This window comes from Glycine soja, chromosome 14 (genome assembly GCF_004193775.1).
Source record: "Glycine soja cultivar W05 chromosome 14, ASM419377v2, whole genome shotgun sequence".
NCBI lineage: Eukaryota > Viridiplantae > Streptophyta > Magnoliopsida > Fabales > Fabaceae > Glycine > Glycine soja.
Window position 1 is genome coordinate 1,876,891 of NC_041015.1, and position 16,183 is coordinate 1,893,073.

The 16,183-nt window shown below is 31.9% G+C and overlaps 3 protein-coding genes across 5 annotated transcripts; 2 read left to right on the forward strand and 1 right to left on the reverse strand.

The window, feature by feature from the left end:
• The first annotated feature begins 2,437 nt into the window (after positions 1-2,437).
• Positions 2,438-4,946, forward strand: LOC114383188. Of its 3 annotated transcripts, XM_028342804.1 has the most exons (3): positions 2,438-2,813; positions 3,364-3,422; positions 3,837-4,946. In XM_028342804.1, exon 3 carries the CDS (start codon positions 3,920-3,922, stop codon positions 4,427-4,429), a length of 510 nt encoding a protein of 169 aa, XP_028198605.1. In that variant the 5' UTR covers positions 2,438-2,813; positions 3,364-3,422; positions 3,837-3,919; the 3' UTR covers positions 4,430-4,946. The 3 variants fall into 3 exon arrangements, with proteins under 3 accessions (XP_028198605.1, XP_028198606.1, XP_028198604.1); XM_028342805.1 differs by lacking the exon at positions 3,364-3,422 and having other exon boundaries at positions 2,455-2,809; XM_028342803.1 differs by lacking the exon at positions 3,364-3,422 and having other exon boundaries at positions 2,457-2,813.
• Positions 4,947-7,205: 2,259 nt separating this feature from the next.
• On the forward strand, positions 7,206-8,692 carry LOC114383430. The gene has a single exon (XM_028343109.1). It carries the CDS (start codon positions 7,666-7,668, stop codon positions 8,173-8,175), a length of 510 nt encoding a protein of 169 aa, XP_028198910.1. The 5' UTR covers positions 7,206-7,665; the 3' UTR covers positions 8,176-8,692.
• A 3,118-nt stretch (positions 8,693-11,810) lies between these two features.
• On the reverse strand, positions 11,811-14,782 carry LOC114382980 (chloroplastic lipocalin-like). Its single transcript, XM_028342537.1, has 5 exons — positions 14,686-14,782; positions 13,969-14,095; positions 13,096-13,329; positions 12,503-12,793; positions 11,811-12,267 (listed from the first exon to the last, which is right to left on the reverse strand). Exons 1-5 carry the CDS (start codon positions 14,742-14,744, stop codon positions 11,986-11,988), a joined length of 993 nt encoding a protein of 330 aa, XP_028198338.1. The 5' UTR covers positions 14,745-14,782; the 3' UTR covers positions 11,811-11,985.
• Between the last annotated feature and the right edge of the window lie 1,401 nt (positions 14,783-16,183).

Here is a 16,183-nt window from a genome sequence, read left to right on the forward strand (position 1 = left end):
GCAGTGGATGTGCACTCCATAATGAGACGCAGAGAGTCTGTCAAAAATGCTGGTTGGATATGACGTTCTTGAAGACCTTATGACACATTGTATTAAATATTTTTATTGCGAGAGGAATTTTGTGGAGAGTTCAAAAGTAAATTTCAACTGCATAATTATATATAAATGAAATTTTTTAAAGTCATAATTACTGACATTATATAATTTAAAAAAAAAACTCACATAATTTATATGATAAAATATAAGAGTTAATATAATTTTTATATAAAAAGTTTTGTCGCTGCATACATTTCCTTTATCCAAAAATCCAAATAGAAGTTTCGGTTTCGGTTAATTTGAGTGCGAAGTATTGTTTTGGGTCTGTTTCCAAGCAGCAATTTCCAAACGTACGGACTTCAGAGCCATGCGCTTGTTGTATGGGGCATGGGGTAGGGTTTGGACCTTGAATGGTGTAGTGAATAGAAAATATACTATGTTTGGTTTCATAAGTGGAAAGAAAGGAAAAAAAATGATTTTTTAGTTATTTGGTAGAATATAAAGTGAAAGGAAAATAAGTTTCTCTTCTCTAATTTAATTGAGTAGAAAATGAGAAACAAAGATATATTATAAAATAATATAAATACCTTTAAACGGAAATAAACCGTAATAAAAAATAATGACATAAATATGCTTCCAATAATACCAAAATAACTAGTCAAGGTACAACATAAATTAAAAGAATAAAAATAACCTAAAAAAATTATCACTTAAATAAATAAAAAAACAAAACTAGCAATATTTTACAATTCAAGGATATTTTTTTTTCCTTTTAACTCAAATTTACACATTCCCATTCTTTCAAAATTCGAAATAATCAAATTCACCAAAACCTTATCTTTCTTCCTTATTTATGTACAAATTAAACACGAAAAATACTTTCTTTCCATTCCTTTTTTTTCTTCATTTTTTTATTGTTAACATCCAATGATTTTTTTGCATATTATTAGATGTGATTCCGGACGAAAGTTGGGTTTAGCATAAGCTTCTAATCTCACAATATGATGAATTAATATTTGAATTCTTATTGGAAGAGGTGCCACTATGAAATTGTACATTGAACAAATTGTCACCAAAAGAGGATATATGTGAAAAACAAAACAAAAAGTAATTATTAAGTTGTTATTACAGTAATAAAATCCTTTTAGTGATTTAGTTGTAAAGTAAACTAAAATAATGAGTATTATTATAGAAATCAATTTTCTTAAAATAAAGAGGAGCAACTCATAGATTCTAACACATTCTTTTTTTTTATTGGTCAAAATTTATCGAGAATTACAAAATTTTGAGTGCACATATTAAACAAAGGGTAAGACCCAAGCAATTTTATAATTTCTAATAAATTTTAATTAATAATAAAAACATTTTAGAAAAGAATATAAAAAAAGAGATAGCATTAAGAAAAAGAATATGGGAAAATATGTAGCTAGTAATTAGCATTAATAATAATAAAATGAATACATTTTTATCATAAACATTATTCTCGAGAGTCATAGTGTGGTATGTTAAAATATCTTATTGATTTATTATTTGTGATAAACTTTTATTATATACTTCAATTATGAAGAAAAAAAACACAAAGTGTGTTGAAATGTTTATTTTGTTTTATGTTACCATTAGAAGAATAATAAGTTACCCTATCGAATATTCTTTTAATAAATAATTGTTTTGTAAAATCTTCTGATAAATTAAAAATTACTATCACGTAATTTATATTTATAAATTTTTATTAATCTAAAATTATGAATATGTGAATAACATTGTAGTACTACAATAGAGTGGAGCGTGTACTTTAGGAGGAAGGCAGGTAAGTAATAAGTTGGATCTGTCGCCTTGGCCGGTTTGTGCCACGTGATTCTTGTTCTGCTCAACTGTGGACTCATCAGCCCCAATTTCTGACTTTTTGCCCTTTTCTCTTGGGATCTCAAAGTTAGGTTTTGGATAATTTTTTTAGTAACCAATTAATTAGTAAAGTTATAAATTATGATCAATCTATATATGACAACTTTTAGATGAATTCTTTTTCTATACAAATTAAATTGCATGATTTGATTTTAACTTATAAAAAAAAACTTAACTTATTTTAGCTTTTAATTTTCTTTCTCTTATTTTAATTATACATTGTAATCATATAAAATAATTAAATAATTGAACACAAATAATTAATATATTGAAGTTAAAATTAAATCATTTGAATAAAATTAATGTATTGAGATTAAGATTAAATCATTTGAATATAATTTTTGTATTAGTAAAGTCTCTTTTCCCTTGATAAATGAAGGGTTAAGAAAAAAAAAATATGATGGCATTAATGCATCCATCTACATTTACTAACTTATTGTAACAAATTATTTTAGCTGTTTGTCTATTAAATCAAGTAATAAAAGAAAGATAGTGCTAGAGAGTGGCATTCCATTTGGAATTTCCATCCAGTATTTTATGTTGATGATTATGATTTAATTTCTCCATAATGAGTAGTGAATATTTGGTGGGAAAGTTAACTTTTCCAAGACGATGATGTTTGTGAGTCAAATCAACACAGCATTGGATGCACACGCTACAAAATAAGACACAGAGGCTGTGCCTCAAAGTTGGTTGGATTAGATATGATATGATGATTTTTTCTAGAACAGAGGCAGTTTCTCAAACTCGTTGCCTCCGAACTTTCACTTTCTCTGAATTTTAGCTCAAAAAGTTCGCAAAAAAGTTCCCTACCTCTGTTGGGTCTGTTTCAAATCTGCAATTTTCATACGTGTGGAGCCATAAGCTTGCTGTGTGTACGATACCCAACTTTGTTTTTCCTTTATTTGATCTTACCTCTCTTTGTGGATCTAAAATGTTGCTTCTTTCTTCTGCAGTGTTACTTGTTAGAATTAGATTGCCACACTTTGAAGTGAGGCAATTTGATTGAATTTGAAGTTAATGACTTTTTGTTCAAACGAAATCATTGGTTTTCTGTTTGTGTATGTATGCTTATATTTAAGTTTGTCAAATTTGATGATTCTTGCGTTTGATTTAGCTTGTCTTTTGGATTCCTTTTATCCTTCTCTGGTTCTATTAATGTGGGTAGTGTTTTAGATTTGATTCTGCTTCATCCCAACCATTGTGATTTGGTAGTGAACTTTTGCTATGTGGGTTAATTCTTTTTCTCTCCCCTTGTTTCCATGATAGATTATTATAGTTGAGTTGGCATTTTAATCCTGAAGTTATGAAGTGTGGTTGTTGTTGTCTCATGGCATACAGAGAGAGAGTACATTGCAGTGTATGAATACCTGTTTTGTTTTGAAATCGTGATGCACAGTCTATAATGTTTTTAAATTATTTCAGAATTGTTGCTCTGCTGTAGTTGATTTGATGCTGGAACTAAGTTTTTGTTGGTGAATCTAGTAACTCTCCATCCCATCCCTCTTTCTCTTGAAAATTATGACGCATATCTCTTTATTTCTATAGTTAGGCTTTGTTTGGATAAATTTATCTGCAAGTACTTATTGGAAAAGGAAATAAGAAGGTAAAATAGACTGAACTTCTTTCATAAATTAAAATTAATTTCTGCACTTTAACTTTTATAGAAGCTTTTTCATATAATTTCTCGGAAAGTTAAAGTGTATAAGATGATTTTATTGTAAGAAAGAACTTCAATTCATTTACTTTCATATTTTATTTTCCTATAAGTATTTATTGAGAAATTTATCCAAACATAATCTTAATACATGAAAGACAAACCAAACTAAATAATTTGTAAGAAATTTATGACTTTACATCTCAAATCACAGGGTGACACTAATTTATAAGTGTAACAGATCATTGAATAATTCTGCTGGGAGCATTCATCTCAAAGACTGGAACATTTGGATCTTGAATTGAAGGTGTTACTAATAGGAGCATGGCTCAGAGTCTGAAAGGTATAAAAGGTGGAGGAGGATCCATCAAGCTAGGCACCACTGGAACAATAAGTTCCTTAATGACAAGGGAATTGGATCACATCTCTTCTGCATCAAAGAAGCAGGTATCTTCAGCAAGAAGTAAAACTCAAACACTTCCTGTTTCTGTTCCCTGTGGTAGTACAACCCAAAAAAGACTACAACAAAGAAAATCATCAGTTGAAGCCGGTAGCAGTGGAAGCAGTAAAATTACAAACCGTAGAGGACCTGGCAATGTCATGCCCCAGAAAACAAAAACTAATGGCAGAAATACACAGAGAATACCCATGCTAGGTTCTGATAAATGTTCAGTGGTCAGAACTTCAGTGAGGGAGAAAAATGATAAAAAGATACCTAACATTGTTGAAATTGTGGACATAAAATGTGGGAATGCAGAAAAGGCTTGGGCTACACCTTTGGCAAGTCGTCTTAAGAAGCTCGGTTTTTCGAAGCTATCCGAGAGCATTATCTAGACCTGAAATTTTTTTGTGTCAGACTTCAGGTTCCTGTAACTGAAGGCTGAGGTCCCATTTGGCCTACCACTGTCTGATACATCCACCATAGAACACATACTTGGTAAAAGCTTGCTACTTCCTCGCTTTTTCTTTGTACTTTCTTCTACTTTAGATACAATTGTGGTTGTAGAACTTGTACTAATGGATGAACTCACCTCTGTGATTTGGGACTTGTTCCTTTGTGAATTGGAACCAATTCTGCTGAAGTACTCAATTTCTTGCATTATGAGTGATGCAACTGTGCCTCTGGTTCCTATTTCTACTGGGGGAAATTCAGCCTTATCTTTTGTGTCATTTGAGTCAAGGGTAGTGGATTTATGCATGCTCTTGTTGGTTGGTGTTGGGGAGAAAGCAAAATCTTTTGATTTAAGGGTGGTTTGTGGGTTTGTTCTAGAGGGGAAACTGCAGAGACTTTGAGGCATTTCTTTTGTTACAGGAGATTTGGTTTCACAAGAATGCTTCACCTTATGTTCTATATCTGAAACTGAAATGCATGGCATAGGTCTATGTAGATAGATGGGAGATTGGTTGATGACATAGTCACTGCATTCATGTGCTTGCAGTTATAACACTCTAGTCCTAACTACTGTGCCACCTTTTTAAGTTTCATCATGTTCCTAATGACATGCTACTAGCTAGGTCGTTATTTGGAACTCTAGTCAGTGTAGAGTGGATCTGATGGGATTCATGTGAAAGGTAAAGGTAGGACGATCTCTTCCATTGGCTTTTATAAGTAAATTGGTGTTTTAGTTGGCAAGGAATAGTAGGTTAACTAAATGAGGATAGCAACTATTTATTCGAGTGCTTTTCAGGTTAAGGGAATTGTGGATTATTTTGGTTGGCTCCATCTATTTTGTAATTTTATTTCATATGGGGTTCTGCAGGGGTGTGAGAAATATGTAACATTATTTACGAAATCTACATTTATCAATGAGTTAAGTTGTTATTTTGAAATAAGCCAAAAGCCATGCTATTAGGAAAACCAAGATGCAGTATTCATGAATCTTAATTTGCATCCACAATTTGTGAGACAAGTGACTATTAGCGTGAGTTTTTTAAGTATATGATAGAAATTTGATTTTTAATTACGAGAAAAAAAAAAAGAATTCGTGAGTAAAGAAATTACTCTTTGAATAGTACTCTAGTTTTTTAAAAGATCAGTCTTATAACTTTCGATTATGAAAACACTTTGAATTCAATTCTAAATCTAAAAAAATTGTTGATTTGCAATGATAGTATTGTGTTATCAGAATCTTCCTTTGGTATATTTAAATATTATCTTCGTTATGGAATCCTTTTCTTCCCTTTATTCTACTTATCTGCATAAATTTATTGCCACCCTACTTTACTAGCAAAAAGAGATAGAGCAAGTTTGAGGAACTTGTGCCTTACTCTTCAAAAACCGCCAATCCTACTGGACCCTCGTCACGGCCTTTGCTTTGGTGTCACTCACGGGTAGTTCATTTCACTTCTTGGCCATAGATTTCATTCCATAAGGTGGAAAAATAAAATCGTTATAATAACCAAAGCTAAGGAGTGTCTCATTCACGGAAAGGACCAGGTCCTTACTATTTTATCCATATAGTGTGCATTTTAAGAATATACTAGTTCCTTCAAAATTATGCCTATCTTTTTGTTGAGGAGATAAAAACAACTATAAATAGGTGAGGCCAATGGGTTCTCAAATCGGATAATAAGAAAGTTAAAGCCAAGATGATTAATCAAGTTCGGTTTAAATTTTAAGTAATCCAAACTAATTTATTTTTGTTTGGGTCAAGTCATTCAATTACTAATGTAATTATACAATAATAATTATTGAGTGTGAAAAGAATTAATAAAAAATTCTAATCAGATTCTTTTACTCAATTGAAAAATCTTAAATCAATAAACTTTTTTTAAAAAAATCCTCTCGACTTTGCAAAGTGTTGTGTAACAGAATTCTCCTCTTTCTAAATCTTGTCATAGGCCAAGCATAATGCTTCATTTGCATCATCTCGTTGCCATCGTAGTGATGAATGATAATACATATAACCAAAATAAAACTTCTTATGATCACAATATAGTAGAGGAACCCGACATTTTGAAACATGTTATAGCAGAAGATGAGGATAAATAAAAATGTAGAAAAAAAAATACATGATTTAGTCAATGTAATCAACGTCTAGAGGCAGTTGAAAAGATTCTATTTCTTGTATAGAGAACAATATAAATCTCTTAAAATGTCGCAATGAACAACACCTCTATTTTTACCCTGACTCAACCTAATAAACTGGTTCATATTCCAAAAATGAGTTTGGTCTATATCGTGGGGACTCTGCCCTCCTACCCTCTCATGAGGCTAATAGTTTCAAATTTTGAGCTCCACACATTTCGTTACAACTTGAATTGTCCCCGTTAGCAAAATACATATCAACATTTCTTCACCTTGACTTGAAGGGTCTCAAGCTATTTGCAAACATTCACCAAGTAAAGTCTCAGTAGGCAAAGGGCCTTGACAACATGTCCATTAATTTTCAGCAATGGCTATCTTTCCATGGAGAACAACTTATCTTTAATATCATCTTGAGTTTCTTTCAACCTAATATCAATATGCTTTGATTATTTTTTTAATGATAGATTGATAGATAAAATTATTGGCCAAATTCAATGCACATTGACTATCACAATAAAGAATATGGCTTGGAACATCTACACCCAAATTATCAATATGACACTCAACTTTCTCTTGAAAATTATGACGCATATCTCTTTATTTCTATAGTTAGGCTTTGTTTGGATAAATTTATCTGCAAGTACTTATTGGAAAAGGAAATAAGAAGGTAAAATAGACTGAACTTCTTTCATAAATTAAAATTAATTTCTGCACTTTAACTTTTATAGAAGCTTTTTCATATAATTTCTCGGAAAGTTAAAGTGTATAAGATGATTTTATTGTAAGAAAGAACTTCAATTCATTTACTTTCATATTTTATTTTCCTATAAGTATTTATTGAGAAATTTATCCAAACATAATCTTAATACATGAAAGACAAACCAAACTAAATAATTTGTAAGAAATTTATGACTTTACATCTCAAATCACAGGGTGACACTAATTTATAAGTGTAACAGATCATTGAATAATTCTGCTGGGAGCATTCATCTCAAAGACTGGAACATTTGGATCTTGAATTGAAGGTGTTACTAATAGGAGCATGGCTCAGAGTCTGAAAGGTATAAAAGGTGGAGGAGGATCCATCAAGCTAGGCACCACTGGAACAATAAGTTCCTTAATGACAAGGGAATTGGATCACATCTCTTCTGCATCAAAGAAGCAGGTATCTTCAGCAAGAAGTAAAACTCAAACACTTCCTGTTTCTGTTCCCTGTGGTAGTACAACCCAAAAAAGACTACAACAAAGAAAATCATCAGTTGAAGCCGGTAGCAGTGGAAGCAGTAAAATTACAAACCGTAGAGGACCTGGCAATGTCATGCCCCAGAAAACAAAAACTAATGGCAGAAATACACAGAGAATACCCATGCTAGGTTCTGATAAATGTTCAGTGGTCAGAACTTCAGTGAGGGAGAAAAATGATAAAAAGATACCTAACATTGTTGAAATTGTGGACATAAAATGTGGGAATGCAGAAAAGGCTTGGGCTACACCTTTGGCAAGTCGTCTTAAGAAGCTCGGTTTTTCGAAGCTATCCGAGAGCATTATCTAGACCTGAAATTTTTTTGTGTCAGACTTCAGGTTCCTGTAACTGAAGGCTGAGGTCCCATTTGGCCTACCACTGTCTGATACATCCACCATAGAACACATACTTGGTAAAAGCTTGCTACTTCCTCGCTTTTTCTTTGTACTTTCTTCTACTTTAGATACAATTGTGGTTGTAGAACTTGTACTAATGGATGAACTCACCTCTGTGATTTGGGACTTGTTCCTTTGTGAATTGGAACCAATTCTGCTGAAGTACTCAATTTCTTGCATTATGAGTGATGCAACTGTGCCTCTGGTTCCTATTTCTACTGGGGGAAATTCAGCCTTATCTTTTGTGTCATTTGAGTCAAGGGTAGTGGATTTATGCATGCTCTTGTTGGTTGGTGTTGGGGAGAAAGCAAAATCTTTTGATTTAAGGGTGGTTTGTGGGTTTGTTCTAGAGGGGAAACTGCAGAGACTTTGAGGCATTTCTTTTGTTACAGGAGATTTGGTTTCACAAGAATGCTTCACCTTATGTTCTATATCTGAAACTGAAATGCATGGCATAGGTCTATGTAGATAGATGGGAGATTGGTTGATGACATAGTCACTGCATTCATGTGCTTGCAGTTATAACACTCTAGTCCTAACTACTGTGCCACCTTTTTAAGTTTCATCATGTTCCTAATGACATGCTACTAGCTAGGTCGTTATTTGGAACTCTAGTCAGTGTAGAGTGGATCTGATGGGATTCATGTGAAAGGTAAAGGTAGGACGATCTCTTCCATTGGCTTTTATAAGTAAATTGGTGTTTTAGTTGGCAAGGAATAGTAGGTTAACTAAATGAGGATAGCAACTATTTATTCGAGTGCTTTTCAGGTTAAGGGAATTGTGGATTATTTTGGTTGGCTCCATCTATTTTGTAATTTTATTTCATATGGGGTTCTGCAGGGGTGTGAGAAATATGTAACATTATTTACGAAATCTACATTTATCAATGAGTTAAGTTGTTATTTTGAAATAAGCCAAAAGCCATGCTATTAGGAAAACCAAGATGCAGTATTCATGAATCTTAATTTGCATCCACAATTTGTGAGACAAGTGACTATTAGCGTGAGTTTTTTAAGTATATGATAGAAATTTGATTTTTAATTACGAGAAAAAAAAAAAGAATTCGTGAGTAAAGAAATTACTCTTTGAATAGTACTCTAGTTTTTTAAAAGATCAGTCTTATAACTTTCGATTATGAAAACACTTTGAATTCAATTCTAAATCTAAAAAAATTGTTGATTTGCAATGATAGTATTGTGTTATCAGAATCTTCCTTTGGTATATTTAAATATTATCTTCGTTATGGAATCCTTTTCTTCCCTTTATTCTACTTATCTGCATAAATTTATTGCCACCCTACTTTACTAGCAAAAAGAGATAGAGCAAGTTTGAGGAACTTGTGCCTTACTCTTCAAAAACCGCCAATCCTACTGGACCCTCGTCACGGCCTTTGCTTTGGTGTCACTCACGGGTAGTTCATTTCACTTCTTGGCCATAGATTTCATTCCATAAGGTGGAAAAATAAAATCGTTATAATAACCAAAGCTAAGGAGTGTCTCATTCACGGAAAGGACCAGGTCCTTACTATTTTATCCATATAGTGTGCATTTTAAGAATATACTAGTTCCTTCAAAATTATGCCTATCTTTTTGTTGAGGAGATAAAAACAACTATAAATAGGTGAGGCCAATGGGTTCTCAAATCGGATAATAAGAAAGTTAAAGCCAAGATGATTAATCAAGTTCGGTTTAAATTTTAAGTAATCCAAACTAATTTATTTTTGTTTGGGTCAAGTCATTCAATTACTAATGTAATTATACAATAATAATTATTGAGTGTGAAAAGAATTAATAAAAAATTCTAATCAGATTCTTTTACTCAATTGAAAAATCTTAAATCAATAAACTTTTTTTAAAAAAATCCTCTCGACTTTGCAAAGTGTTGTGTAACAGAATTCTCCTCTTTCTAAATCTTGTCATAGGCCAAGCATAATGCTTCATTTGCATCATCTCGTTGCCATCGTAGTGATGAATGATAATACATATAACCAAAATAAAACTTCTTATGATCACAATATAGTAGAGGAACCCGACATTTTGAAACATGTTATAGCAGAAGATGAGGATAAATAAAAATGTAGAAAAAAAAATACATGATTTAGTCAATGTAATCAACGTCTAGAGGCAGTTGAAAAGATTCTATTTCTTGTATAGAGAACAATATAAATCTCTTAAAATGTCGCAATGAACAACACCTCTATTTTTACCCTGACTCAACCTAATAAACTGGTTCATATTCCAAAAATGAGTTTGGTCTATATCGTGGGGACTCTGCCCTCCTACCCTCTCATGAGGCTAATAGTTTCAAATTTTGAGCTCCACACATTTCGTTACAACTTGAATTGTCCCCGTTAGCAAAATACATATCAACATTTCTTCACCTTGACTTGAAGGGTCTCAAGCTATTTGCAAACATTCACCAAGTAAAGTCTCAGTAGGCAAAGGGCCTTGACAACATGTCCATTAATTTTCAGCAATGGCTATCTTTCCATGGAGAACAACTTATCTTTAATATCATCTTGAGTTTCTTTCAACCTAATATCAATATGCTTTGATTATTTTTTTAATGATAGATTGATAGATAAAATTATTGGCCAAATTCAATGCACATTGACTATCACAATAAAGAATATGGCTTGGAACATCTACACCCAAATTATCAATATGACCCTACAACCGTATACATTCCTTAACTCCTTATGTTAAAGGCGTGTATTCTACCCCGATGGTTGACAAAGCAATTGATCGTGAGACATTTATAGCATTTTTTAAATAAAAGATTTCGTATCAAATAGTATTATTGTAACTTTAGATGACTTTTTTTGGGACTTAATTATAGACGACTTTATATATGACAGTCTTAGTGATTTTATTATTAATTGACACTTGTAATCATACGCGTCAATATTCGCTTTCCGGGGGGACAATGATTACATTAAAAAGGGAATGTTAAAACTTAAAAAGAACCAATTCTAAGGGGTACTCGAAATCGCTTTAGTAAACATTAACAATGATTATGTAGGTTTGCTTTCTCTGTGTTACTCCTCTGCGGTCCCAAATAACTGATTATGTGGTTTAAGCAAGTCCGAGAGGGAAAACAACATTTCTAGTTAAAATGCTGATTTACTTTAGTCTGTATAATGTATATATGTTCATAAGATGAGTTTTATATATGCACTCCAAAATGGGTATAACTTGTAAGATACTTAACTTAAAAGTTATAAGTGGTGTTATTTAGTTCGAAAACTGGCAATATGAATTCATATAAATTTTAAAGTTAAACAATCTAAGAGTTGCATAAAAATTCAGGTAAGCAAGAGAGTGAAAACCGTCTCCAATTAACTTGTTCCGCAGCACAGATTAAAACGTTAGTAAAATGTTACTCCCTCCTCCCGTGTCTTATTTGGAGAGAAAAAAATTATCTCAAAATAAATGTCACATTTGACTTTTCAATATAATATTAATTTTTTTTTTCAATAATACCCCTAACAAGTGTTATTTTATTTTTTCAATATAATATTAATACTAAGGTTATTCTTGACCTGTATTGTATAAAATAACCTAGGACGGCATTTATTTTGCAATGAAAAGAAAAATAAAACACCATATCAATATACACAGGACACCAGAGACAGGTAGTTTATACTTTACATGATACACTCAGGCTGCTATCAAGAATAGCTAGCTATTCGTTACAAAAGTACACGTATTAAAACAAAACATAGTTACTGCTTAAAATAAAGCTCAAGAAGCTTCTTCAAAGTGTCAAACACACTTGTGAAAGGATTAAGCTCAATAGGGGCGTTGAGTCCTAGATCAGGAAATTGGTTAGTAAGTGCCTGCTGCATTCCAGACATAGACATCATAGCTGCCAACTGACTATTGGACATTACTTCACAATCCTGAGGTGTATCTTTAATTTTGCTTGGATCATATCCATAGTTTGCAAGGTAAGACTTGTACTTCTGTATAAATTCAGGTCCAGGGTTAGGTGTCCTTGAGTATATCTGCGATATAGATCACAGGGAAATCAACACTACAAGCAAAATCAAATCATACAGTTACATGCTAATTAATAGCTATTAATTAAAGAACTGTATGATGCAGTATTGTTTCTTTAATTTATCTTAACATAATAAATTAACATTAGATATCATATATGCCATCGTTGAAAATTCAGAAAAAGCCTTTTGAAGTTCAATGACTACAAACTTAAGCTATATTTTTTAGTTCAGTAAATACCTGAATAAAACTTTGATCCTTAGCTCCGGAAACAAGAGAAAAATTGTCATAATCAGTAGCAATCACATCATAAGGTTCCTTGGGAATGAATGGCAATGTAGGAAAGCGGAGATAGCATTTTTCTTTTATCATTTCCTGCTTCTCTAGCTGTGTCTCAGTTTTCTCCAAATCTTCTTCTGAAAGACATTGAACCCTTCCCCTAATTCCAGTTATAAATCCATTAGGGCCTCCATGAACACAAAAGGTATCAACTTGGATAGATGGTGCTTCCCTATCAAATGTATATACACCCTGAAATGTCATAGTATACCCAAATTAATATCAAGATGCTTGTCGAAGTCAAATAAGGTAAATGATAAATCTTATCTCCAAGATGTACTAACTGTAATACTACTGAATGAGAATTTTCCGCACACGCCTAATAAATAATGAACAACCTTAGGATTCTGCTTGTGCCTCTAAATTCAACAATTTATTATGAATAATATGAAATTGATTAGGGAAAGATGTTGGAAGAGCATAAATATAATGGGCTCTTTTCTAAACCAAATGCCGTCCTGTATATTTACTGCTATATTTATTTTAGCATTTACCTGAGTGCAATGACAGTCTTCTTGGCCTTGTCCCGCAAATCCACGTTTAAGTGAAGCAACTTCAAACCATCTTCCTGAATATCTTACAGGGTCAAAGTCCTTCGCTGTCATTCCTCTCATCATCATTAGATTTGAACCTTTTTCATTCTCAAATGGTGAAGCAACTGTGTTCTCACTGGCACTGGCAAGTTGGCATAGATTATTTGGTGCACGAGATAGATCTGCTGCAATAGTCTGTTAATGAAGTAAATGAGCACACATTAGATCAGCTCATTCATCATAAGAATATACATCTATTTTGTAGATTTTTTTATCAATCAACAATATCCAGCCTTTGTAAGAACTCCAATATGGGAAAAATTCAAGAGTGATACAACATATCTATGTGAGTAAAGAGATCCACATAAGAAAGTAATGGCATCAGATAATGCAAAACAATTAATATTTAATAGGAATGGCTTTTGCTTTGGGCAATGTCCATGTAATTATGGAGTTATAAAAAAGATTATGAACCAGTATAGCTAAAGTCTCTATACACCACCATCAGCAAAGTTTTAACAAACAACTTGTGATCATGATTTCGGCCACAGCATCAAGGTTTTCAGAGTCACTGCAACTGAATCATAATTGCAATTGCAGCCACATCAGTTGCATTTGTCCACAATTTCCCCCAACATCAAGGATCGCGATGAAACTACAATTGTCACCACAATTTAAAACTTTGCTATCATGTATTTGGGAAAAAAATACTGTGAGAACGTTAAGTAGGTCCTCCTGATGGGTATTGGACATATCAAATCTTGAAATTGCATGATTAACTGAAATTTCAATAGTAAGTAGTAACACTCTTGGATTGAGGAATACAGTAGAAACCTGATTTGCTGGAGAAATAAATATCAAGGAAGCAGCAAGCCCGGATAAGACATGCTTTGTCAGAACCTTACTTGGGACTTCCAATGAGCACTTCACCAATGTCCTTCCTGACACTGTCCTGCATTGTCTGTAAACAAAATCTCATCCAATTTGCACAACAGAAAAACAGAAAGATAAATTACAAAAATAAAAATAAAAAATCATACGATCCCAGGTTGAGTGAGTATCATGTTTTAGCAACAGAGTTGATATTTAACAGTATCTACAAATGAAGAGACAAAAAAATGCACTTAGAATCCCAATGAAAGAGGAGGACCACAAAGAAAAAAAAAAAAAAAAGAGTCTGCAATCTAATTCACAAAAAGTTGGTTATTACACGACAAAATTCTGGGAGTATATAAAGGAAATTCATTCAGGAATGCTGTGTATATGAATATGGAAAAGCTACATTACATAAACTGAAAACTGAAGTCCACCAAAAATAAAAGAAACTGAAAATTAAATGAAGAAAAAACAGAAAAAAGAGTCTGCAACGAACGTGGGAAAAAATTCATTGTTAAAATACGTGAAAATAGGAGAAAATTCTAAAAGAAAAATCTAAGGGGTGTTCCAGAATGGAAAAAGAAATAAAGGGGCATAACATAAGTTGAGCAACAAAATTAGAACATTAAACATTGCAAAAGATGAAAATGGGGACATATTAGTTGGATTTGTTACCTCGGATAAGAAGAAGGGTGAAGTGGAGGAGGTGATGCTCGTAGAAGAAGCTCTACCATGTCTTAGCCTTTTTCACTTGTCCACAGTTGCCCATTCTGAACTTTCTATTCTGCTTGGTTTCATGACAAAAGATCCTCTTGAAACATCGTCGTCCAAGGTCCAAGGAATCAAACTGGGCCTGTCTCATGGATCTCATATTTTTGTTTGAACTGGACATTCAAGGCCCAAACTATATCAGCTAACTGTACAACCACTTTTACTAACTAACTGTAATTATTCGGTTGAAGGCTTAAAGCTAACTTACAGTTGATCCTAACACCTTTCTTCTGACCACCAAATAATAATAAAGATGAGTGTTAGCACAGTATACTATCTAACCCACTTTTTTCTCATACGTTATTTTATTGATTAATTAAAAACTTTCTTTAAATAAAAAGTGAAACCAAAGCAATTTGATGTTTTCTACAAAGTTCAACAAACAATAAAAATTTAGTTAGAAAAAGTATAATAACATGATAAAATGAATTGAATTTCTCTATAATCTAAGATCAACTTATGCACCATAAATTTTATAGAAATTAAATGAAAAACAAACTTATATACAAATTAAGTGTAAAAGTTAATTTTAACTTTTGCAAGAACCTGAATGTATTTTATCTTATTTTCTTTTCTTATAAATAACTTTATTCAAATAAAATCATAATATTTACACATTAGTAAATGTGTGTAAGGAGTGATGAACAGTTAGCATTTATTTATTTATTTAAATTAGAAAAGAAGTCAGAAAGCATTTGCTCAGCTAGTTAAAATATGAGAACAATTTTGTTTAAGATTTTTCTTAATTCATAACATTAATTAAAAAAACGTAGGTTTATTTGTGTCATGTGTTTGCTCATGATTGTATGTACGCTCGGCTTGTAGGACATTAGGATCAGTGATTGAATTCTAATTTAAGAGAAGTGAATTTTTTTTTCAGTTACTGCTGATTGCGTGTTTGATGAATAAATTTATCTCATTAACTTATAACATTTTTTTATTTTCTATCTAAAATAACGTAATTTGTAGCGTATTATTTAACATAATATTTTCATTTTTATCATTACAATTTTAATAAAATTTCTCATATATAGCCTCCTTTGTTACTATATTACTTATTTAATTTCTGTACTGTTTCTTCAAAAAAAATTATACTATTAATTCAATTTATTTTTATTTTTTAATAAAATATTTGATCTGTAAATAAAAAATAATAAGAGTTCAAATTCAACCTAAAAACATATATTTTATAAATTTTTATAACTTCCAATTGATTTATCAAGTATTTTTGTTAAACATAACTAATTATCAAATTAGATAAAAACCCTACTTACTAAGTTTTTTTCTCAAAGCATATTGTGGACTAAAACTAATGGTAGAAAAAGTCTCTTTTAAGCTCAAAAATCCCGTTGGGGACGATAGTTTTTCAGATATTGACACTCAATCGAGTTTATTTGCCATA